Source organism: Vulpes vulpes, chromosome 13, assembly GCF_048418805.1.
Source record: "Vulpes vulpes isolate BD-2025 chromosome 13, VulVul3, whole genome shotgun sequence".
Taxonomy (NCBI): domain Eukaryota; kingdom Metazoa; phylum Chordata; class Mammalia; order Carnivora; family Canidae; genus Vulpes; species Vulpes vulpes.
In genome coordinates, this window is record NC_132792.1 from 34,447,072 (window position 1) to 34,471,049 (window position 23,978).

The following is a 23,978-nucleotide window of genomic DNA, read 5'->3' on the forward strand; positions in this document are numbered from 1 at the left end:
ATTAAGCATATCCATATTTTTTAGCACAAATTTGAATTTGGCTTGGGAGGAATGGCATGTTTAGCCACAGCATCTCACATTTTTGTGCAGTAGGTCATTCATTTATCCTTTCTGAATGAAAAACTATCAGAAAAATGTGGTACCACTTGTCATTGATTTAGTTGTGCATTTTCTGGTAAGATAATGTGACATAAGTAGTAATGTTATAGAATAGTCTTTTTTTTTCTTAAGATTTTATTTATTTATTTGACAGTGCAAGCATGCACGCACACACAAGCAAGGGGAGTTGCAGGCAGAGGGAGAAGGAGAAGCAGGCTCCCTGCTGAGCTTAATGGGATCCTAAAATGATGACCTGAGCTGAAGGCAGAACTTAACCAACTGAGCCATTCAGGAGCCCTATGGAATAGACTTGTATGTTGCCAGAGTTTTCTTTTGTGTTCTCTTGGCTTATTTATTGCTGCAGTGTGACTCTTGAGGCAACAAAGTATGGATGTATAGCTGATTTGGTATCAGTATGATTCTGTGATATGCACAATTGTTTATATTGGAATAGATCACTAAAAGGTTTTAGCATATTAACTTTTTGTGACTTCTTTTCATAGAATTTTTTTTAAGATTTTATTTATTCATTCATGAGAGAGACAGAGAAAGGGGGGCAGAGACACAGGCAAAGGGAGAAGCAGGCCCCATGCAGGGAGCCTGACGTGGGACTCAATCTTGTGTCTCCAGGATCAGGCCCTGGGCTGAAGTTAGCGCCAAACCGCTGAGCCATCGGGCTGCCCCTTCTTTTCACAGAATTTATTGTGAGCATTCTTCCTTTCTCCCCCAAATAAAAACAATGGCTTACGGTGGTGTTAACTGTAGAGAATGTAAGGACCATCTCTCAAATGTTAGTGTGTAGAGTTAAGTAGACCAAAATAAAAATAAGACTTTGCTTGGGATGTCTGGGTGCCTCAGCAGTTGAGCGCGTCTGCCTTTGGCTTAGGGTGTGATCCTGGAGTACCAGGATGCAGTCCCATATCGGGCTCCCTGCATGGAATTTGCTTCTCCCTCTGCCTGTTTCTCTGCCTCTCTCTTTCTGTATCTCTCATCAATCAATAAATAAAGTCTTTAAACAAAATAAAAGAAGACTTTGCTCACTGGGTTGACCTGTAGGTAGATATGCTTGTTGATTTTTTTATTTTATTTTATTTTTTTAAAGATTTTTTATTTTATTTATTCATAGAGACACAGAAAGAGAGAGGCAGAGACACAGGCAGAGGGAGAAGCAGGCTCCATGCAGGGAGCCCGACATGGGACGATCCCGGGTCTCCAGGATCACGCCCTGGGCTGAGGGCAGCGCTAAACCACTGAGCCATCCGGGCTGCCCTACAAATGCTTTTCTGAAAAACACCTGCATGCTGATCCAAGACTGATGAACTTGTCTGCTCATATTTTTTTTGCTTCTAAAAACATAATAAACACCATTGCCCAGAGTTTAGAACGTAGACCTGCTTGGACCACATTTAACCCAGGGACATTAAATCTTACCCCCAAATGCATTACTTTTAAAATGCAGTTCTATGGAATTGACAGTTGAGGGCAGTATTATATATAGGAAGGCTCTAATATGCTTAACAAGTTCTCAATTCAGTAATTTGAGTACTTTACTAAGGTATTTGGAAGATGTTTAGAAATAGTGATATATTGAGGACTGACTTTTCAGTTTTCCCTTTGGTTGTTTTTATTTGATAGAGGGGCTTATCAGACAATGTAATTGGATCAAAGGGATAAGACCTGAAGAATAATCGTGTAATTTTTCTAAAAATAAAAGAAACTGGGGCAGCCCCGGTGGTGCAGCGGTTTGGCGCCGCCTGCAGCCTGGGGTGTGATCCTGGAGACCCGGGATGGAGTCCCACATCGGGCTCCCTGCGTGCAGTCTGCTTCTCCCTCTGCCTGTGTCTCTGCGCCTTCTCTCTCTCTCTCTCTCTCTCTCTATGAATGAATAAATAAAATCTTTAAAAAAAAAATAAAAATAAAGGAAACTAAAATATGTACTACCTTTTAAAGGTATGGTAGAATCTAGCACAGGCTGTGCAAACTTAGAGTTTGAAATTTTTATTCATTTTATGACTTTGAGCTAGTTATTCCATCTCTAGCTTTATTTCCCCATCTTCAAAATGGCAGTGAGGATCTACCTTGAGGATGTTTTGAGAATTACTGACTTAATACACACCCATGGTGATATTAAATAACAAATATACTGCTTAACCTTTTTTTGTACCACTGATGGTCACTTCAGTGTGGTTTAATTAATTTTGAGGTTAAATATAAGAATTTTGATTAACTGCTTAAACTTCTTATATTTAATGTTTATTTTATAAGCTCCCTGTGCTATTAAAAAGTATAATAAATATTAAAAGCCCCCCCCTTAAAGATTTTATTTATTCATTAGAGACAGAGAGAAAGGCAGAGGCGCAAAGACAGAGGGAGAAGCAGGCTCCATGCAGGGAGCCCGACCTGGGACTCACATCCTGGGCTGAAGGTGGCACTAAACCACTGAGCCACCTGGGCTGCCCAAAAGCCCCTTTTCTTAAAAAATCTTGACAACTTAGGAAAATGAACACAACCACAAATAACAAAGACTTCATGTTGGTTGAATGTGAAAGACTTCACCTTTTTTAAAAAAGCAGCGGGTAATATCTAGTACCACTAGGAAGTTCATAATAATATAGAGTGTGCATGTGCAAATTAAAAAACTATGAAAAATGAGGCATTTTAAACAAGTGTTTTGTGGTGGAAATACTTGGTTAACGACCAGCCCAGGTCACGGTTGATGCCAACTCTAAAAAGGGTTCTGCGTCAGAGGAGGAGGAGGAAAGCCCCTAAGCATGTCAGAACAATTTTAGCAGTTAGCAACACCTAGTGCTCTATAAATTCTCTTTGGTACTTCCTACCATTTACTTTTTTTTTTTTTTAATTTTATTTATTCATGAGACACACAGAGACACAGGCATAGGGAGAAGCAGGCTCCATGCAGGAAGCCCGATATGGCACTCGGTCCCGGGGCTCCAGATTACAGGACTCCGGGATCACACCCTGAGCCAAAGGATAGACGCTCAACCACTGAGCCACCCAGATGTTCCTCTGAACCTGATTTAACTTAGCAATTCCTCGTGCCACTTAACTGTGAGTCCTTTCAACCAGCTGATTTTTCGGAAATGCACACAAAATGTTCTAGAACACCAGGCTGTCAGCATTTTCTGCAGATGTTTTTTGATTCATTTAGGGAGAAAACTTCAGGGAGCAACTACTATAGCTGTCAGCAGGAATTAGGATTACGTTTTTGATTTTTAATATTCCTTAAACACAAAGGTTAATATATCGTGGTTTTCTCTAATTCAGTTGTTGACTTTATAGAAGTTAAATGGTGAGGATTTGCCATTTATTTATTAATAGAAAATGTATTCAGTTAAGTGATTGATTAGAATTCTCTCTGATCCCATCCTTGAAAGTTAAGTAGCTCTGTTTTTTCATACTAAATGACCTTATTCATAGGACACCTAAAATTTTATTCTTGTAGATCAATAAAGCATAGGAAGGTAAGTTTAAGTCAAAATGTCTGCAAATTAGTTCTTGAAACAGCCCGATTCATTAGCATTTTTGGTGAAGCATTTTTCTAATTGGTTGGTTGGAAGCAACTAAGTTGCAGTTCAAAGAAATAAGTCCATTCCAGCCACAAGGGGGAGCAAGAGACTAATTTCCAAGTTGATGGGCTCCTATTGGCAACAAAAAAGCCTGCTTTTTTAGATCTAGGAATGATAAAAGGCTCCGTGGCTCTGCAGAGTAAAGTGAAAGTTCTGGGAATATTCTCTGCACAGAATTATTCTTGCTTAATTCGCAAGACTAGAAATTTGACTTTACACAATATGCTGTAATATTGGAATTAAATTTCCTGTTGAGGTTATTGCTAAAAATGACTTCAGAGTGTTACAAGTGTTATAATTAAATAATAAATTGGGAGTTGAACTTTATAGAATCATTGAACTTCAGGCTTGAAGAAGCTTCCACCCTAGATTTTTTATTTTCACAGGTAATAAACTGAAGCTCAGAGGTTCAGTAACTTCTATTAGGTCATACCTTAAACATAATATATTTTCTATCTCTTACTGTATCACCTTAGTTGTAGACTGAGACATGATGCTTACTCTCCTACAAGTATGAGTTATTGGGGATTGTTGGAATAACTGGAAAAATTACCTCTTTAATTCCATTAAAAACAATGGCTTCAAATTTAGACTATATTTTAGGATTCTAATACTTAAATGGAAATAATGAGAATCTCATTTGAAAGCCTTTGTGCCTCAGCTTCCTGCCCCCTTTTCTCTTTTAACCACTGGAATTTTTCATGCATGATTTGTATGAAAGCCGTATATCTCTGTGTTAACCTCTCTTCATTTCTTTTCATGGAAGAGGGCCATGGTAGTACAGTCTAAAACAGAGGAATGGGTTATGAGAGCTTGATCTTTCCCATTCATATATTTGGTGAGGTCAAGTCAAAGGAGACATACTCCAGGCATATTTTCAAATTGCAGTCCATAAAAGTCTCATTAGGGGTTCATTTGCTTTGATTATTCTGGGGGCTATTTACTGTTTGCTAATGACATTTTATGTATATTTTTCTTAATGGAAATTAAATTTGGCTAATGCTCTAAGAAAAAGTAAGAATCTCCTTTCTAACCCTTGTATTTTTGTTTATAAATGCATCAGCACTTACCAATCCAGTAAGGAAATTTGAAAAACACAATTGAGCACAAAAAGGGTATGAGGATGGAGAGCAAAATCACTGGTATTGTCATTGTTCTAGAAATACTCACTATTAAAAAATATTTTTATTTTGTTAAAGATTTTTCTTTAAAACATATATATATGTTTTTTTAAAGATTTTGTTTATTGATTGATGAGAGACAGAGAGAGCAAGAGGCAGAGACACAGGCAGAGGGAGAAGCAGACTCCATGCAAGTAGCCCGATGTAGGACTCGATCTCAGGTCTCCAGGATCACGCCCCTGGCTGAAGGTGGTGCTAAACCTCTGAGTCACTGGGGCTGCCCAAAACATATTTTATATAACATATTAACCCAAGTGGAAAATAACCTTTTTTTTACATATGGTAATTAAATTCTAACTAGTTGTCTTTTTTAACTTCTCATTTTGAAATAATTTCAAACTTGGGAAAAAATTGGAAAAATAGTATGAGTATTTCCTATATATCCTTTACCTGATTCCCTAAATGTTAACATCTCCTATATAACCACAGTATAATTATCAATTTTTTGTGAAATAATTGTTGAAATAAAACTGTATAACCTGTAGAATTTATTCATAGATAGTACCACTATATCCTAATTCTGGTCCAGAATTCAACCCAGGATCACACTTTTCATTGTCCTGTCTCCTTATTCTCCTTTATTCTGGATCAATTTTTAACTGCTTTCCCTTTTGTGATTTTGCCACTTTTTTCAAGAGCACTAGCCTATTATTCTGTTGACTATATCCTTCAATTTGATTTTCTCTGAGTTCTCGTATTTCAGATTGTGCATTTTGGGGGAAGAATTCCATTTCCTGGAAGTGATATTGTGCTCTCTAGGAGACACATGATATTATCCTGCTACTTTACCAATTAATATTTAGATGGGACATTAATCTAAATTGCTGAGGACTTCTAGAAACCCCCTGTGATACAAAAGAAAGTATCGGTTGAATTTTTTTTTAAAGATAGACAGCCCATAGTATGATTGTTTTGTCAAAGGTTATGAACAGAATGTATTTTGCCAAAGTACTTTCTAAATGGGTTATGTCATTTTCTGATGAATGAATTACTCTTTGAAAGGGGGAAGAAGGCAGCCCCCCCCCCCCCCTCGTGGCACAGCGGTTTAGCGCCGCCTGCAGCCTGAACTGTGATCCTGGAGACTCAGGATCAGGTCCCACGTCGGGTTCCCTGCATGGAGCCTGCTTCTCCCTCTGCCTGTGTCTCTGCCTTTCTCTCTCTCTCTGTGTCTCTGAATAAATAAATAAAATCTTTTTAAAAAGGTGGGGGGGAGATATCCCAGTTCTATAACTTACTTCCTTTGAAATACATTGTTCATTAGCTGGCTTCATGTATAGTAATTGGCAAGCCCAAGTCACAGCACATAGACCAGTGAATTAACTTAAGTGCATAGTGACTATTCTTTAGGGCTGAAATAAATATATATATAAGCACTTTATAGTAGGTATTTGTTAATTTTTAAGAAAGTAAGGAAGAGGGAGGGACACCTCCCTGGGTGACTCAACGGTTGAGCATCTGCCTTAGGCTTAGGGTGTGATCCTAGAGTCCCATACCCCGGGATTGTGGACTCCCTGCAAGGGAGCCTGCTTCTCCCTCTGCCTGTGTCTCTGCCTCTCTCTTTCTCTCTGTCTCTCTCATGAATAAATAAATACGATCTTCAAAAAAGGAAAAGAAAGAAAAAGTGACCTTGAATTTAAAGAGAATCTAAGGAATAGTGGTGGGGTAGGAAGTGTTCATGCATTAGAGACATTTTCCTGGGATAAAATTGGAAGGAGGGCTTTGAAATTAATACTGTGATGAAACACAAGAAGACCCTATCTCTGTTGGATTTTTATCTCCCTAAGCCTCCTTTAGGGTCGTTAATTACATAAGAAACCTGGAGCTTTTCCAGGAGTCCTGCAACCATGTTAGGATATATATGTACCTAGCCTGCCCCTTGGCTGCTGTTTCTGAATATAGTTGACCCTTGCGCTATGTGAGGGATGGGGTGCAGTTGAAAATTGATAGACTCCCCCAAAACTTAACAGCCTACTGTTGACTGGAAGCCTTACCAGTAACAAATAATCTGTTAACATATTTTGTATGTTATATGTGTTGTACACTGCATTCTTAAAATTAGAAAAAAATGTTATTAAGAAAATACAGTACTCTAAAAACCACTTATAGGTGGACTTGTGTAGTTCAAACGTGTTATTCAAGGGTTATTTGTATATGTGCTTACAGAAACCAAACACATGTCATTTTTAACAGTTTCTTAGGTATTTAGAGAAGCAATACATTGTTTTTACTCTTTGCAGGATAATCATTATCTAACATACAGTACCAACCTTAAGAGTTCCTATCACGTTTTGTCTCAACTAGAAATTGGGTAAGATGATAAACTCTTGGGCAGCCCTGGTGGCCCAGTGGTTTAGCGCCTCCTTCAGCCCGGGATGTGATCCACGTTAGGCTCCCTGCATGGAGCCTGCTTCTCCCTCTGCCTCTCTCTCTCTGTGTCTGTCATGAATAAATAAATAAAATCTTAAAAAAAATGATAAACTCTTGATAGTCTTCAGGTGGCTGAGCTAAGATTATTTCCTTTACTCTCAAGATTATTCTAGTTTTCTTATATTAAAATGAAGCTGTTCTAACTATGCATATGTAATTCAGCCTGGGGATTTAATGTTTAAGGACCTAATATGTTAATATGTATAAAACATGTGTCTTTAAAGAGCCTATAAGAAGGTTAAGAAAAGATTACGTATGTGACAAGTTAAAGGTATAAACTTAGAATTTTTAATTTTAAATTATAATTACTCTGGATAATTTAGATGTTATAGAGCATAGGATATGAAGTAAAAAAATAAGAATAAAAATTTTCTGATTTTTGTCTTATCTGCTCAGAGGTAATCTGTATCAGTCCTAGTCCTTTTTGTTGTATCCTGGGAATTTATGGTTCCCATGCAAACAATTCTGTCCTTGAAGAAGATACATGAATTAGGATCATAAAGTATTTTGGGAGCCCCTGGTTGACTCAGTCAGTAGATACAGGACTCTTGATTTCAGGGTTGTAAGTTAGAGCCCTATCTTGGGTTTAGAGATAAATATAAAATCTTTAAAAAACAAAACCCCCAATACCCCAAGGTATGCTGTAAAGTGTGGACACAGCAGTGCACACACACATATATATATACATGGTGCATGTCTTATGCTTCATTCCATATCGACACACATTTTAAAAAATGTTTTCTAGTGTTATGTATGGGTGTAATATAATTTATTTAGCTAGTCCATTATTGACATTAGGATATTTCCTTTTTTTCTTCTTTAATTAAAAGCTCTTGGGGGTGTCTGGGTGGCTCAGTTGATTAACCCCCCGTTTCTTGATTTCAGCACAGGTCATGATCTTAGGATTGTGGGATTGAGCCCCGTGTTGGGCTCTTGCTTATTAGCACAGTCTGCTTGTCCATCTCCCTCTGCTCTTCCCTTGCTTGTGCTCCCTCATTTGTTTGCTCACTCCCTTGCAAAAAATCTTCTTTTTTAAAGAAGTTCTTTACTAATTACTAGAGATACAGAAAACATAGGCCTAAACTGAGTAGTTTTGAGAATTAGCTTTAGGGAGAGCATAGAATTAGAGCTGGATATTGAAAGATGGGTGGTATTTAGCACAGATTACTTTAAATCAACAGTTTTGTTTTTTTTTTTTTAAGATTTATTTATTTTTCAGAGAGAAGGCACACAGGCAGGGGGAGTGGCAGGCAGAGGGAGAGGGAGAAGCTCACTGCCAAGCAGGGAGCCAGATGGGCCAGATGCAGGGCTCTATCCTAGGGCCCCAGGATCATGACCTGAGCCAAAGGTAGATGGTTAACCAGCTGAGCCACCCAGGCACCCCTAAATCAGTAGTTTTTAAGAGTGATCTGTGGACGCCTTTTAGGGGATGAGGGGGTGGTCCATGAGGTCACAACTGTTTTCATGATAATATTAAGTCACTGTTGACTCTTCACTGTGTGGACATTAGCACTCAAGCAAAATCTGCTGGTCTTGATACTAATAAAGATAGTAGTGGCACCATTACTGTATTAGTAATTTATATAGTTCTCACCACCACACATCCAGTTTTTTTGGGGGGTGGGGAAGTGGAGACTGGCTTTACTGTCCTTGAAACTATAAAATCATCAGTAGCCCTTAATGTAGGTAATCTCTTTCTCTCTCTTTTTTAAGGTTTTATTTAATTGAGAAAGAGTGTACACAAGCGGAGGGAGAGAGAGACAAGGTGAAGCAGGCTCCCCGCTGAGCAGGGATCCCAATATGAGTTTTGATCCCAAGACCCAGAGAGCCTGACCTGAGCCAAAGACAGACACTTAACCAGCTGAGCCACTCAGGCGCCCCTATAGATATCTTTTAATATTTTGTGAGGCATAATGAGAAGTATAGCAGTTATTTCCAGGGAAAGTTCTATGATTATTTGAATGGTGAACTGAAAAAGCTGTCCCCTTGTCTTCCCCCACAGAAGACTCCCAACAAATGACAGGCAAGCTATGATTATTTAGGCTTGAGTATTTGGCAGACATCTTGAAAATGAAGGAAGTGAACTTGTCAATTTAAGGAAAGAAAACAAATGGTATGATGTCTGGGCTGCCCCGCAGGATTATCAAGGAAACCCAGTGTTTGCGGGCAGAACCAGAACCTGGCATTAAAGCCAGATGAGAGCAACACCTGTTATTTTCATGTGGTCACTGCTGGCCCCCAGGATTCCCCCTTTGAGGGAGGGACTTTTAAACTTGAAGTATTCCTTCCAGAGGAATACCCGGTGGCAGCCCCTAAAGTACGTTTCATGACCAAAATTTATCATCCTAATGTAGGCAAGTTGGGAAAAATATGTCTAGATATTTTGAAAGATAAGTGGTCCCCAGCACTGCAGGTCCACACCGCACAGTTCTGCTATCCATCCAGGCTTTGTTAAGTGTTCCCAATCCAGATGATCCATTAGCAAATGATGTAGCGGAACAGTGGAAGACCAACGAAGCCCAAGCCATAGAAACAGCTAGAGCACGGACGAGGCTATATGCCGTGAATGATAATTTAAAATCGAGGGCAGCCTGGGTGGCTTAGCGGTTTAGTGCCGCCTTCGGCCCAGGGCCTGATCCTGGAGACCCGGGATCAGGTCCCATGTCGGGCTCCCTGCATGGAGCCTGCTTCTCCCTCTGCCTGTCTCTCTCTCTCTCTCTCTCTCTCACATAAATAAATAAAATCTTTTTTAAAAAAATGTAAAAAATCGATCTGATCATCAAGTGTGCTCCTGTTCTGCCAAGACTTCTTCCTTTTTTGTTTGCATTTAATGGACACAGTCTTAGAAACATTACAGAATAAAAGCCCAGACATCTTCAGTCCTTTGGTGATTAAATGCACATTAGCAAATCTATATCTTGTCCTGATTCACTGTTGTAAAGCATCAGCAGAGGCTAGAAGTACCATCTGGATTGTTGTCAAACATTTAAAAGCAGTGGCCCCTCTGCTTTTATTCATTTCCCCCATCATGGTTTAAGTATAAAGCACTGTGAATGAAGGTAGTTGTCAGGGTTAGCTGCAGGGGTGTAGGTGTTTTTCTTTATTGTTATTATTTTTTTAATTTTTTTGAGGGGGATTGGTAGTTTTATTTTTATGGGCTCCCCCCCCCCCCCCCCCCGTTTTTAAAGATTTTATTTATTCATGAGAGAGAGAGAGAGAGGCAGAGACACAGGTAGAGGGAGAGAAGCAGGCTCCATGCAGGGAGCCGGACATGGGACTCTAGGGTCCCTGGGTCTCTAGGATCAGGCTCTGGGCTGAAGGTGGTGCTAAACCTCTGAGCCACCTGGGCTGCCCCTCCTTTCCCCCTTCTTATGGTGATCTAATTGCATTGGTTAAAAGCAGCTAGCCAGTTCTTTAGAATATGCTCTCTAGCCAAGTCTAACTTGATTTAGATGCTTTAGATGGACAAACTTGATTGAACCAAAATGGGAACATTAAACAAACATTACAGCCCTCACTAATAACATTGTGACTTTGCTGTCAAGTGTAGAATCCTTCCTTCAAGAAAAAGCTTGTGACCATTTTGTATGGGTTGTCTGGAAACTTCTTTAAATCTTATGTTTTAATAAAATATTTTTTGTTATTCTAAAAAAAAAAAGTACTGTGGTCAGAGGAATAAGTTGGCATTTTTTAAACCTAAGGAAATTAGATCACATAAGAGGGGAGTCTGGAACTAAGGTGGGTTTCTGGGACGGTGGTGGGTTGGTTGGTTAAGGTGTCATTTTAAAGTTAGTGTTCTAGGGCACCTGTGGCTCAGTGGTGAAGCATCTGCTTTTGGCTCAGGGCGTGATCCTGAGGTCCTGGGATCTAGCTCCACATCGGGCTCCCCACAGGGAGCCCGCTTCTCCCTCTCCGTAGATCTCTGCCTCTCTTTGTGTATCTGTCATGAGTAAATAAATAGTCTAAAAAAAAATAAAGTTAGTATCTATAGTGCAAATGTTTCCTATGTGACTTCTTGATTAGTGTACACAGTACTTGAAGGAAAATAGTTGGTTAGAGAATGCTGGTTCAGATTAGACTGTTTTATTCTCCAAAGGTAACTACCTCCTCTGTCAGGAACTGATTGATGCTTTCTTTTATTTTTGTGTTGTTTTTTTTTTTATTTTATTTATTTATTCATGAGAGACACAGAGAGCAAGAGGCAGAGACATAGGAAGAGAGAGGAGGAGAAGCAGGCTCCATGCAGGAAGCCCGATGTGGAACTCTATCCAGGGACCCTGGGACCACGCCCTGAGCCAAAAGCAGATGCTCAGCCCTTGAGCCACCCAGGCGTCCCTATGTGCTTTCCTATTTATACTCTCATTTAGACCTCATAGCCTTTTGAAGTAGATACTCATTTTGATCATTTTATGTAAGTAGATTTTCATTTAATTTTATAGTTAGCTCTGAGAGATTAATTTGCCTGATATTTCAAAATTAATGATGAGGGCAGCCCTGGTGGCTCAGTGGTTTAGCGCCACCTTTGGCCCAGGGCCTGATCCTGGAGACCCAGGATCAAGTCCCATGTCAGGCTCCCTGCATGGAGCCTCTTCTCCCTCTGCCTGTGTTTCTCTCTCTCTCTCTCTCTCTGTCTCTCATGAATAAGTAAATAAAATCTAAAAAAAAAAAAAATGTAATGAGAGGGACGTTCAGAGTCTGTCTGATTTTAGTTTATGCTTTATTTAAACCAAGCTGTTGCTCCAAAGAAGTACTTGGATACCTAGAGATTAGGGTCTGGTTCTACCAATTCAGGTAGTAGTTTTGGTGTTTTAGTTGGTTTCTAGTCTAATTGTAATCTAACGTTTTGCTTTTTTCCTCTTTTTTTTTTTTTTTTTTTGCTTTTTTCCTCTTAATTTCAGTCTATAATCCTACTAAAGCACCAGTGATCTAGTATATCAGAGACAGATTTTTCAGTTTATAACCTTTTATTAGAATTATTTGACCATAGTCAGGATTGAATGTTTAAGTTCTTGTTAGTAGAGGCAGGTTGAGCCTACCCCAGAAAGGGCAGTCAGAACTAGATAAAATGTGAGTTTATATGGTTCCTTATTTTGAATACATGCCAAAGTCAAAGCATTGATGATATGATACATAGATCATCATTTGATCAAAGCATGAGTTAGAAACTTGCTAATGTATTCTGCCCTGGTAAATTGACTGATTTGGGGGGAAAGGTCATTACTTGATGCCATATATCGTAAGTGTTTTCACAACCTAAGAAGTTAATTGTGCCTGTAGAGAAAAATTTTTATCTCTTAAGATCTCAAGGATCATACAATTTATCCATTGATTAGATTAAGGTTTTTTTTTTTCTTTTTTAAGATTTTATTTATTTATTCATGAGACACAGAGAGAGAGAGAGAGAAGCAGAGACACAGGCAGAGAGAAGCAGGTTCCATGCAGGGAGCCCAACATGGGACTCGATCCCGGAACTCCGGGATCACGCCCTGGGCGGAAGGCAGGCGCTAAACTGCTGAGCCACCCAGGCATCCCTCGGCGCCTTCTCTTAACCATATCATTTAGCACTGGATTATGAACCATTTACACAAAGATGTTGGATACAGGCTCCTAGTAGCATCTTGCTGCTTCCTATCCTACTTAACACTATTAGGATGACTACTGTATAAAGTCAGAATATGCGTTAACTCTGATTCCACAGATTAATCGTAGATATTTTTGAAAATATTGGCCATGATATTTTTAAAAGACAATGATTGTGGGATCCCTGGGTGGTGCAGCGGTTTAGCGCCTGCCTTTGGCCCAGGGTGCGATCCTGGAGACCGGGGATCGAATCCCACGTCTGGCTCCCGGTGCATGGAGCCTGCTTCTCCCTCTGCCTGTGTCTCTGCCTCTCTCTGTGTGTGTGTGTGTGACTATCATAAATAAATAAAAATTAAAAAGGAAAGACAATGATTGTCATTAAAAACAGATTTTTAAATTGCTGAGGCAATACTCTGAATTTTTAAATTTTAGCAAGATTACATAGATTATGTAGCCTCAATGCAGAGTGTAAGATGTTCTTTAATTTGTGTTAAACTTAAATATCCTTTTCCATTTTAATTAGATTTAGATTAGAAAAGTTAATGTACTTCCTTATACAAAGGATTTTGTAAGTGGAGGTACATTAGTAGTCATCCTAACCTTTGTTTCATGGTTAGAAGTTGTAATGTCTCATACTATGTCCTTCTTTGAAATTAGATTCTCAGGGTATCCCAGAGTAATCCTCACTTTCATTGTACTGTAGTAGATGAATGAAATTTAGAAGGTTTCATTGTATATTTAGTTTTTGTATGTTTTGATAATAGCTTTTTGTATGTTTTGATAATAGCTATTAGTTTCTTCTATTTGACTTTTAAATTTGCTCACCTCCAATTTTTTCCTTGTCATTACTGCTTTCTGATAAGTGCTGCTTCCTTTTTTTTTCCTTTTGTTTGTATTTTTTTCCATCTTGGTCTTCTCCCTTACATTTGCCTCTTTTCTTGTAATTTATAAATCTGGAAAATGCAGATTTTGTTTGCCTCTTTGGTCAATTTGACAAATTAACATACTTAATTGCATAATTGAATAAACTCTGTATCTCCCATATCTTACATTAGAGTTGAATGAAACCACATCTGATTTATGAATCTCTAGAAAATACCCAAGGATCACCTTATTTTTCCTTAAAATCTCTGTAAGAGTAGGTGGAGCTGACTTTTTGACTGACTAGCTGGCTTATTCCAAGTTTGGATCACTCATAAATGTATTGAGCAGAAGTCAGCCTCTTGTGAAACTTAACTAGTCTTGTATAGAGCCATTCTTGTCATAATTCTTTCCATCTACACGATATTTTCTAGTTTCTTTACCATTCTTGCTTTCCTGGATATTCCCGTTTGTCAGTCCTTGTCTTGATACATTTTTTTTTAAAGAAGCAGTATACTGTAGATTTTATCTCATCAGTACATTATAGAACTGAATAGTTTTCCTTAATTTTGATTCCTAATTGTATTAAGATCTTGGAATGACATTATCCTTTTTAGTAGGCATAGCACACCCTATTGAGACAAAAAAAAAATGTATCATGATTTTAGTAGTATAGGTGAGATTGCCTAGTTGGAGTTGTACCTTCACAAGTTAATTGTGGCTTTGAGTACATTACATAATGTAGCTGGGCCCCATTGTCTTTTGTAGGGTAATTTAGTTTGGATCTCATGGTTAGGGTTATGGAAGGATCAAATTAAATAATTTATGTGTCAGAAGAGTCATCTTTATTATTGAAATAACCTTATAAACTTTTTTTTCCTGCCTTGTTTTGCATAACTGTTCAAAACAGTAAACAGTATTTTTATAGTTACTTAAAACAGTGGTTTATTCTTGCGATCCTGTAATTTGCCTTCACTGCAGCTCTTCATATGGTATTGGCTGGAGTCACTCATTGCTGCATTTGGGTTCTGAAATATTCAAATGGCTTTACCTAACATTCCATTCTTGGGGCCATCTTGGCCTTTTTCTTCAGTAGGGTAGTTTGACTTTTTTATATGCTGACATAGGGTTCCAACAGCAAAAAAGGGAAGCTGGCAGTCCTCTTAAGGATTTTAGGCTCAGAAATGGAACTCAGTCACTTATGCATTCTCTTGGTCAAAGCAAGTCATCAGAGTTAGCTCAGATTCGGGAGAAAGGAAATAAATTCCACATGTTGATAGAAGGCATGGCATACGCGAACAGGGACGGCAAGGGAATTTTAGTGGATGCTGTCTTTGGAGATTGTCTACCACAATTCTGTTTTTTCCTAGTCTGCTTTTTAAAATTTTTTTAAAGATTTTATTTACTTATTCATGAGAGACAGGCAGAGACAGGGGAAACAGGCTCCATGCAGGGAACCCGATACAGGACTAGATCCTGGGACTCACACTGGGGATTACACCCGGAGCCCAAAGGCAGATGCTCAACCCCTGAGACACCCAGGCGTCCCTTTTCCTAGTCTGTTGAAACAAGTGTTAACCTCTTTATTTAATCTTTAATATCCAGTCTACTTGTTTCTTAAGGTTTTTTTTTTTTTTTTAAGATTTTATTTATTTATTCATGAGAGACATAGAGTCAGAGACACAGGCAGAGGGAGAAACAGGCTCCAAGCAGGGAGCCAGACGTGGTACTCGATACCCAGTCTCCAGGATCAGGCCCTGGGCTTAAGGTGGAGCTAAACCGCTGAGCCACCCAGGCTGCCCCTTGTTTTTTAAGTTTTAATGGTTCTTAGTGAATGTCATCAAAAGATACAGACAAAAGTATGCCATTTATCTCATTCTCTGCTTTTTATTGTAACAGCTTTATTGAGGTATAACTGACATAGAATTGCTCATAGTCTGTAGTGTACAGTTTAATGAGCTTGCTTTCTCAACCTGTAGTCCGCATTTCACTAGAAACATTCGCCACTGTTGATACTTAACTGTTGGTCCTTTTGGTCTTTCATTAGGCCAATAAGCTGTTTGACTATTATTGTCTTGCTATTATTGACTAAGCTGTCTTGCCTTCTTATTACTTGTGGTTTTTGGTTAATATCTTTTAAAGTTTTTTTTTTTTATATATTTTATTTATTTATTCATGAGAAACAGAGAGGTAGAGACACAGGCCAGAGGGAGAAGCAGGCTCCATGCAGGGAACCTGATGTGGGACTCGATCCCGGATTTCCACGGATTTCCAGGATCATGCCCTGGGCCAAAGCCTGCTCTAAACCACTGAGCCACCCAGGCTGCCCTTAAAGTTGTTTTTGTTACAGTTTTTGATATTAATGGCCAATACAGTGCTTACTTTGGGGGAAGAAGTGCTTAACTACAGTTTAAAATTTTTTCCTTGTGAGATATTCTAGTGTAAGACAATGTTTTTAGGGATACAGAAGGTAGTTATTCATAAAAGGTGGATAGCTAAAGATGGGTTGTAACATTTCTTGACACACTGCCTAAGTAACTTCTGTAAGTTGGTGTACCTTAAAGTTTTACATCTTAAGGAATTCACTCTTAATTGCATGTGTTTGTGGCCTTAATCGTGACATAGAATGGGTTAAAGTCCTTGAAAAGTGAAGGATGTGATTAGGTAATAATATTCTTAGTTTCGTTTGTCTTCCTTGCTAGACTAGACCACTTATCCACAAAGTTAAAGACAATCTTGCCCACCATTACAATCTCAGTGCTTAGCACAGGGGCGTTTAAGTGAAGAATCAAGTGAATATGAAAAATACGTTGAAGTAGTGAAATATGAAATAGAAGTGCATACGTGAAAAATAACTTCCATGGTTGGGCTCAGTTATTGTCACTTGTTTTATTTGAAAATATTTTAGTATAATCTTATATATGTAAATGAGCCAAAGACTTGTTTATGGAGCCTTCTTTACTTTTTTTTTAGGATTTTATTTATTTATTCATGAGACACACACACACACACACACACACACACACACACACACACAGGCAGAGACACAGGCTGAGGGAGAAGCAGGCTCCATGCAAGGAGCCTGATGTGGGACCTGATCCCGGGTCGCCAGGATCACACTCTGGGCTGCAGGCGGCACTAAACCGCTGCGCCACCAGGGCTGCCCTGGAGCCTTCTTTAAATTTATATATTTTTGATTTAGTGTTGATTTGAAGTTACTTGTGAATTCTGGTTAGTCATATTATACTTTTTCTTTAGTTAGACTTCATTGTCTAACCTTTAACCAGTCAGAAATAGGATTTACCCTTTTGAACTGTGGAATGCCACTATTTAAACCTAGACTGACTCCAAAACTGTTATGCTATACTATTTTCCAGAGTTGGATGAATGATGTATTTTGTGTTAAGATAAAAATTTTGAAAAGGCCTGGTCATTTGTTTCTTAAATGAAAAATTGATATTAAGTTAAAAATCCACTTATTATATTAAATTGAACTATCTTCTGTTTTTGAGGCATATCCCAAAAGAGCTGCCATAGTCAGTGGTGTAATAAAGTTTTTGTTATCCTAACGAAAGTGTTCATCTGATTTTTAGGCCAATAGTTTCAAATATTGGTTAATTAACCACAGGAAATAATGGTAAGTTGACTTCCATCTTGAACCCCTTCCTATAATGCAGTGCAATTTGGCCCTACTGCCATGTTACTCCTACCCACATCTGGGTATCTGTAACTTCAAACTATTTTGGATATAAGTAGATGCTATACAGACTAAACTGACTGCCAGAAGGATAGAAACCAAGAATTAGATAACTCTTCTTTGTTAAAAGGGACTAGTTTGGGGCTAAGCTAGATTGAAAATTGACTCACCTTGATTCCTGGGGTATTTTTAGTTAGGAGGAAAATTGGGCATGGGGAAAATGGTTTTGTTTCTTGAATATTTTTATTAACATTTACCTAATTGTACTACTGGAATTAATCTTTTTTCCCCTTAAAAGAAAAAAAAATCACCAGTGTATTGGGCCATCTCCCCTTAATAAAATGATCTGAATATTTTTTCAGATTGTTCATAGTTTTAAAATTATATAGGATGAAATTTTATCTTGTGTGATCTGTAAATATGTATTTTATTAATTCAAAATCACTTTAAGGAAATTAAAGGTTTATTCTTCAGATCTGTAAATCTCATAAACCTACCACTATCTTTATTTTTTTTTTAAAGATTTATTTATTTGAGAGAGAACAAGTGGGAGAGGAAGAGAAAATCTCCAGCAGGCCCTGGCTGAGCTAGGGAAGCCTGGTGCAGGGTTTGATCTCACAACCCTGAGATTATGACCTGTGTCAAAAACAGGAGTGCTATGCTTAACTGATTGTGCCACCCAGGTGCTCCATACCACTCTCTTACTTAGGAACAATATAACTTTGACTTTGAACAACTTTTTACCTGTTGTGAGGTTTTGCTTGAATTGTGTTCTTCTAAATGAAGTGAATTTTGTTCTGCTTTCTCTGTTAGGGACTCTGGTAGTGTCTATTAACATTGTTGGTTTTTGCTTGAGTCATAATTCCAGAAGTTTCCTCTCTTGTGTTCCTTCCATTCTAATGACTACCTTGAAAATAGAAAATTTGTCAACTTGTTAGAAAAAGCTTGTTGTGAGCTCCCATGGCTTCACATTCAGTGAAGCATGTGGTCTTTATCAGCATGTAAATAGCAAGCAGTATGTGGGGAAGGTTACATATTCAAAATGTATCCTTAATAAACTCAACACTAACTTCACATTTCAAGTATCGCTATACAAAGTATTCAGCTTTTAAACCACAAGTTTATGAGCCTATTGCATTCAGCAGTTGTATTACTGGCAATAATTGGGTATTAAAATTTTATAACAGGTACATGCAGTATGCAATTGAGAAATTAAGTTTTTTCCAGTCTTGTAAATAATTTAGACTTATCGTGACTTTCTTTTCTTGCAAAGTCTCTTTTGGAAAAGTTTTTGATCCCCAATGCTTCACAAGCAGAGAGCAAAGTCTTCTATTTGAAAATGAAAGGAGACTACTACCGTTACTTGGCTGAAGTTGCTGCTGGTGATGACAAGAAAGGTATACTGTGTTTTTCAACGTGTTTGTTGAACTTGTATCAAATAACAATATGGAAGTAGTGTCACTGAAATGCAAACAGTTGTGGGTTTTTTGTTTAATTGCTTAGAGCACTAAATGAAGAATAGTAATTTTTCACTGTTTTAGAGAGGTAAGAGGGGCAGAAAGAGGGAGAGAGAAAATCTTAGATCATTACTTGAGCTGAAATCGAGTCAGATACTTAACCAACTGAGCCACCTGTGTACCCCGTAATTAACTTTTTATAAAGTCCTAAGAATGTACAGCTACTGTTTAATATTGGTATTTTAAAGTGCATGCTTGCTGAAAAGCCAATTTTGGGCATAGGAATGTTTACTCAAATTTTAAGAGATAGTGATCACAGCGTAACTGTAGAGTAGTGCACACTAGTTACTTTTTTTTTTTAAAGATTTTATTTATTCATGAGAGAGAGAGAGGCAGAGACATAAGCAGAGGGAGAAGTAGACTCCCTGTAAGGAGCCCAGAGTGGGACTTGATCCCAGACCCTGGGATGACGCCCTAAGCTGAAGTCAGAAGCTTAACCACTGAGCCACCCAGGCATCCTGTGCACACAAGTTATTAAAAAACAATAATTCTAAAAAAAAAAAAAAACAATAATTCTGAGATGCTCTCAAGAGTTATTTTTGTGTTGACATTGACCAATGGCTAGTGTAGTGTTCCTGGAGAAGTTTTTTTTGTTTTGTTTTGTTTTGTTTTTTTTAAGATTCTCATTTAATTAAGGTTGTTATAACTTAATATTTCAGAGGATACTGTTGGATGGTAAAGGGTATTGTTGGTGTGAGAGGTGAAGATGAAGTACAAAGTTTGTCAGTATGTTTTGGAATGTTTTATTTTCCAGGGATTGTGGATCAGTCACAACAAGCATACCAAGAAGCTTTTGAAATCAGCAAAAAGGAAATGCAACCAACACATCCTATCAGATTGGGTCTGGCCCTTAACTTCTCTGTGTTCTATTACGAAATTCTGAACTCCCCGGAGAAAGCCTGCTCTCTTGCAAAGACAGTATGTATTTTACTTGTTTTGTGAAAATTTAGTGATCCTTATTATTTGAGCACTGAAATGTACTTTTTTTTTTGATCATAGGCTTTTGATGAAGCCATTGCTGAACTTGATACATTAAGTGAAGAGTCCTACAAAGACAGCACGCTAATAATGCAATTACTGAGAGACAACTTGACAGTAAGTACATTACAGCATCGTGAATGGCCACTGTGGTTGAAATTATGTTTTATAGATTATTATAAGGCATATTTCTGGTTTCTTTATTGAATGTAAAATTGTATCTGCTATTAAAGCTATGAAGAAAAACCACCTTATAGAAACAAATCTTATTAGATCAAGGACCAAAAATGTGTATTTTCATTAGTTACATATCTATTGTTAAAGATTTTATGTATGTATTCATGAGGCACACAGACAGGCAGAGATATAGGCAGAGGGAGAAGTAGGCTCCCTGTGGGGAAACCTGATAGAGGACTCAATCCCAGGACCCTGGGATCACAACATGAGCCAAAGATAGATGCTCAACCACTGAGCCACCCAGGTGCCCTTGACACTAATTTTAAAATGACACCTTAACCAACCAACCCACCACTGTCCCAAAAACCCACCTTAGTTCCAGACTCCCCTCATATGTGATAGAGTGTTTTTATTTTCCATTTCAATTTGGGTGTTCTCATTTCTTCCATTTTAGCCATAGAATAGTTTCATTATCAAAAATATACAGGTTTACATTGTTTAAATTCCATTAAAAATGGTATTCTTGACCGTAAAGTTGCTTCCATATTGATACAGCTATGGTACTCTGTCAGTAACCTCAGTTAACAAAATTTCACATATTCTATGTGAAATTCAAATAGAACTCTATTTTGCCTAGCTAGCCTCTTAGTAAAAAATAATGACTTGTTATGGGATGTCATGCTTATCTTTCTTAGCATACTACAGACTGAAAAAAAAAAAACCACAGCCATTATTACATTGAAAAAATCGACAGTAATTCCTTAATATTGTTTAATATCTAAATAGTATTCAAATTCCAGTTGTTTCTTTTTTAAAAATTTTTTTATTTGAATTGGGATCCAAATAAAGTCTACACCTTGCAAAGTGGTTGATATGTCTCTTTAGTCCCACAGGTTTCTCCATGCTCCTTCAGATAAATATTAACTTTGAAGTTTTGAGGCTTAGGTGAAAAAATTATGAAGTATCTGCGGTGCCCAGGTAGTGAGAGCTAGGAGTGAAGACTGCAGTGTAGAGCTTGAAAACTGTGTATCATTTTATACATGTCACTTTCAGCTTTATTCTAGTTTATTGCGTTTTCCAAACCAGGTCTATATTCTAGTGTTGAGAATTCTCAGCGAAGAGTTTTTTGGAACCACATTGTGTAAGAACTATGGGACATTTCAGTTTTTACCTCTTAGAAGATTGGGTTCTGACCATATTGTTTGCTGTTCGGCTATTTATTTTGAATCTTACAGATACACAAAAGTGTGTTTTCCTAAGCTAAAAACATTAGAAAAATTAAATTAGGAATTTAATTTAGACTTGATATTTTCATTCTTGGATTTCATGGAATGTGAAATTCTCTTTGAAGTGGTAATCTTAAATTTTACTGAGGGAAAGTAGTCAGTCTGAGCTTGAACATGGGTTGAATTAAGATGATTATAGTTATGTACATTAAATTTAAACATTAATTTAAACATCCATTGCTCATATTGGGGCTCTTCAGAGCAGTCTGATACTCTTGTAGCTATTAATACTTAGTATTTTAATGCATTTTTGTGTTTTTTATTTTCTCTCTTCTATGTATAATCCAAGAATTTCTCATATCTGACTTTGTTATTTGAAGACAACTTGCTTTATACTTAACGATGTTTATTACAGTGGTTAGGGAGAAAATGAGGGTGTTTTTGTATCTTTGAAGTTACCTTCATTGCTATGATCTTTTAAAGAAAGCTTTCAGCAAAAGCTGTGGTTACATTCTGATACCATAACAAATCTATTAAGATTTTTTTCAAAATGAAACATGCTGAAAAATCTTTCCTTCTTTTACCAGTTGTGGACATCGGACACCCAAGGAGACGAAGCTGAAGCAGGAGAAGGAGGGGAAAATTAACCGGCCTCCCAACTTTTGTCTGCCTCATTCTAAAATTTACACAGTAGACCATTTGTCATTCATGCTGTCCCACAAATAGTTTTTTTTGTTTACGATTTATGACAGGTTTATGTTACTTCTATTTGAATTTCTATATTTCCCATATGGTTTTTATGTTGAATATTAGGGGAGTAGAGCCAGTTAACATTTAGGGAGTTATCTGTTTTCATCTTGAGGTGGCCAATATGGGGATGTGGAATTTTTATACTAGTTATAAATGTTTGGCATAGTACTTTTGGTACATTGTGGCTTCACTAGGGCCAGTGTTAAAACTGCTTCCATGTCTAAGCAAAGAAAACTGCCTACATATTGGTTTGTCCTGGTGGGGAGTAAAAGGGATAATTGGATTGGTTCCAGATACAGGTGTAGTTATTGTGGATACTTTAAGGTTTAGAGCACTTACAAGGCTGTAGTAGAAATGGGTATCCCATAGATACTACATGTGAACCACAAGTATCTGTGGAATACTCATTCTCAATGTGCACACCTTTGACTACAGTTGCAGAAGTGTTCCTTTAGTTGTGACCCAATTTACTCTGGATAAGGGCAGAAACGGTTCACATTCCATTATTTGTAAAGTTACCTGCTGTTTGCTTTCATTATTTTTGCTACACTCCTTTTATTTGTATTTAAATGTTTTAGACAACCTAAGAACAAATGTACAAGTAAAGATGCAGTAAAAATGAATTGCTTGATATCCATTACTTTATGTATATCAAGCATAGCAGCAAAACAAAAATCCCATGTATTTAACTTTTTTTTTTTTTTAGGGTTTTTTTTTGTTTGTTTTGTTTCGGTTTTTTGCTTTTGTGATTCTTTTTTTTTTTTTTTTTTTTTTTTTTGATACTTGCCTAACATGCATGTGCTGTAAAAATAGTTAACAGGGAAATAACTTGAGATGATGGCTAGCTTTGTTTAATGTCTTATGAAATTTTCATGAACAATCCAAGCATAATTGTTAAGAACACGTGTATTAAGTTCATGTAAGTGGAATAAAAGTTTTATGAATGGACTTTTCAACTACTTTCTCTACAGCTTTTCATGTAAATTAGTTTCTTGGTTCTGAAACTTCTTTAAAGGAAATTGTACATTTTTGGAAATTTATTCCTTATTCCCTCTTGGCAGCTAATGGGCTTTTACCAAGTTTAAATACAAAGTTTATCATAACAAAATACTACTAATATAACTACTACTGTTCCCAACCATGTCCCATATTTCTCCCCTACCCTGGGGGGGAAAAAAAGCTTTTTTTCAGAGACGGGATTGATGGGAAAAAAGTAATGTGTTCCATTTAAAATTTTGGTATATGGTATTTTCTAACTTGGGAAGCCACAATGTTCTTGGCCCATCATGACATTGGGTAGCATTAACTAAGTTTTGTGCTTCCAAATCACTTTTGTTTTTAAGAATTTCTTGATATTGTTATAGCCTGCCTTCAATTTTGATCCTTTATTCTTTCTGTCAGGTGCACAGGATTACCTTTTTTAGCCTTCTGTCTTGTCACCAACCATTCCTACTTGGTGGCCATGTACTTGGATAAAAGGCCGCATGATCTTTCTGGCTCCACTCAATGTCTAAGGATACCTTGCTTCCTTTGCTTGCATCCCACAAACTATTTCCCTCATCCTATTTACTGCAGCAAATCTCTCCTTAGTTGATGAGATTGTGTTTATCTCCTTGTAAGCCCTACCTATCCTGAATGGTCTGTCATTGTCTGCCTTTAAAATCCTTCCTCTTCCTCTCTTTAAATAATGATGGGGCTAAGTTATACCCAAAGCTCACCCTACAGACTATTTCCTCAGTACCTTGCAGAAAACACCAAACAAAAATACCATTTTAAAAGAGGTGTATTTTTTTTTCTTTTAGAATGTAAGCTCCACAAGAGCAGGGACAATGTTTTCTGTATGTTCTATTGTGCCTAGTACACTGTAAATGCTCAATAAATATTGATGATGGGAGGCA

At 37.5% G+C, this 23,978-nt stretch overlaps 1 protein-coding gene and 1 pseudogene across 6 annotated transcripts in view; both read left to right on the plus strand.

Annotated features, from left to right (window-relative positions):
- Positions 1-23,978, plus strand: part of YWHAZ (tyrosine 3-monooxygenase/tryptophan 5-monooxygenase activation protein zeta) — a 35,806-nt gene extending 11,828 nt beyond the window's left edge. For all 6 annotated transcript variants that reach the window (XM_072734152.1, XM_072734154.1, XM_072734153.1 and 3 more), the window contains 4 exons: positions 18,706-18,829; positions 19,704-19,867; positions 19,949-20,044; positions 21,918-23,978. In XM_072734152.1, coding sequence (XP_072590253.1) covers positions 18,706-18,829; positions 19,704-19,867; positions 19,949-20,044; positions 21,918-21,977 — 444 coding nt within the window. In that variant the 3' untranslated portion in view covers positions 21,978-23,978. The remainder of the gene's footprint in view (positions 1-18,705; positions 18,830-19,703; positions 19,868-19,948; positions 20,045-21,917) is intronic.
- LOC140595159 (ubiquitin-conjugating enzyme E2 N-like) lies at positions 1,217-10,208 on the plus strand (annotated as a pseudogene).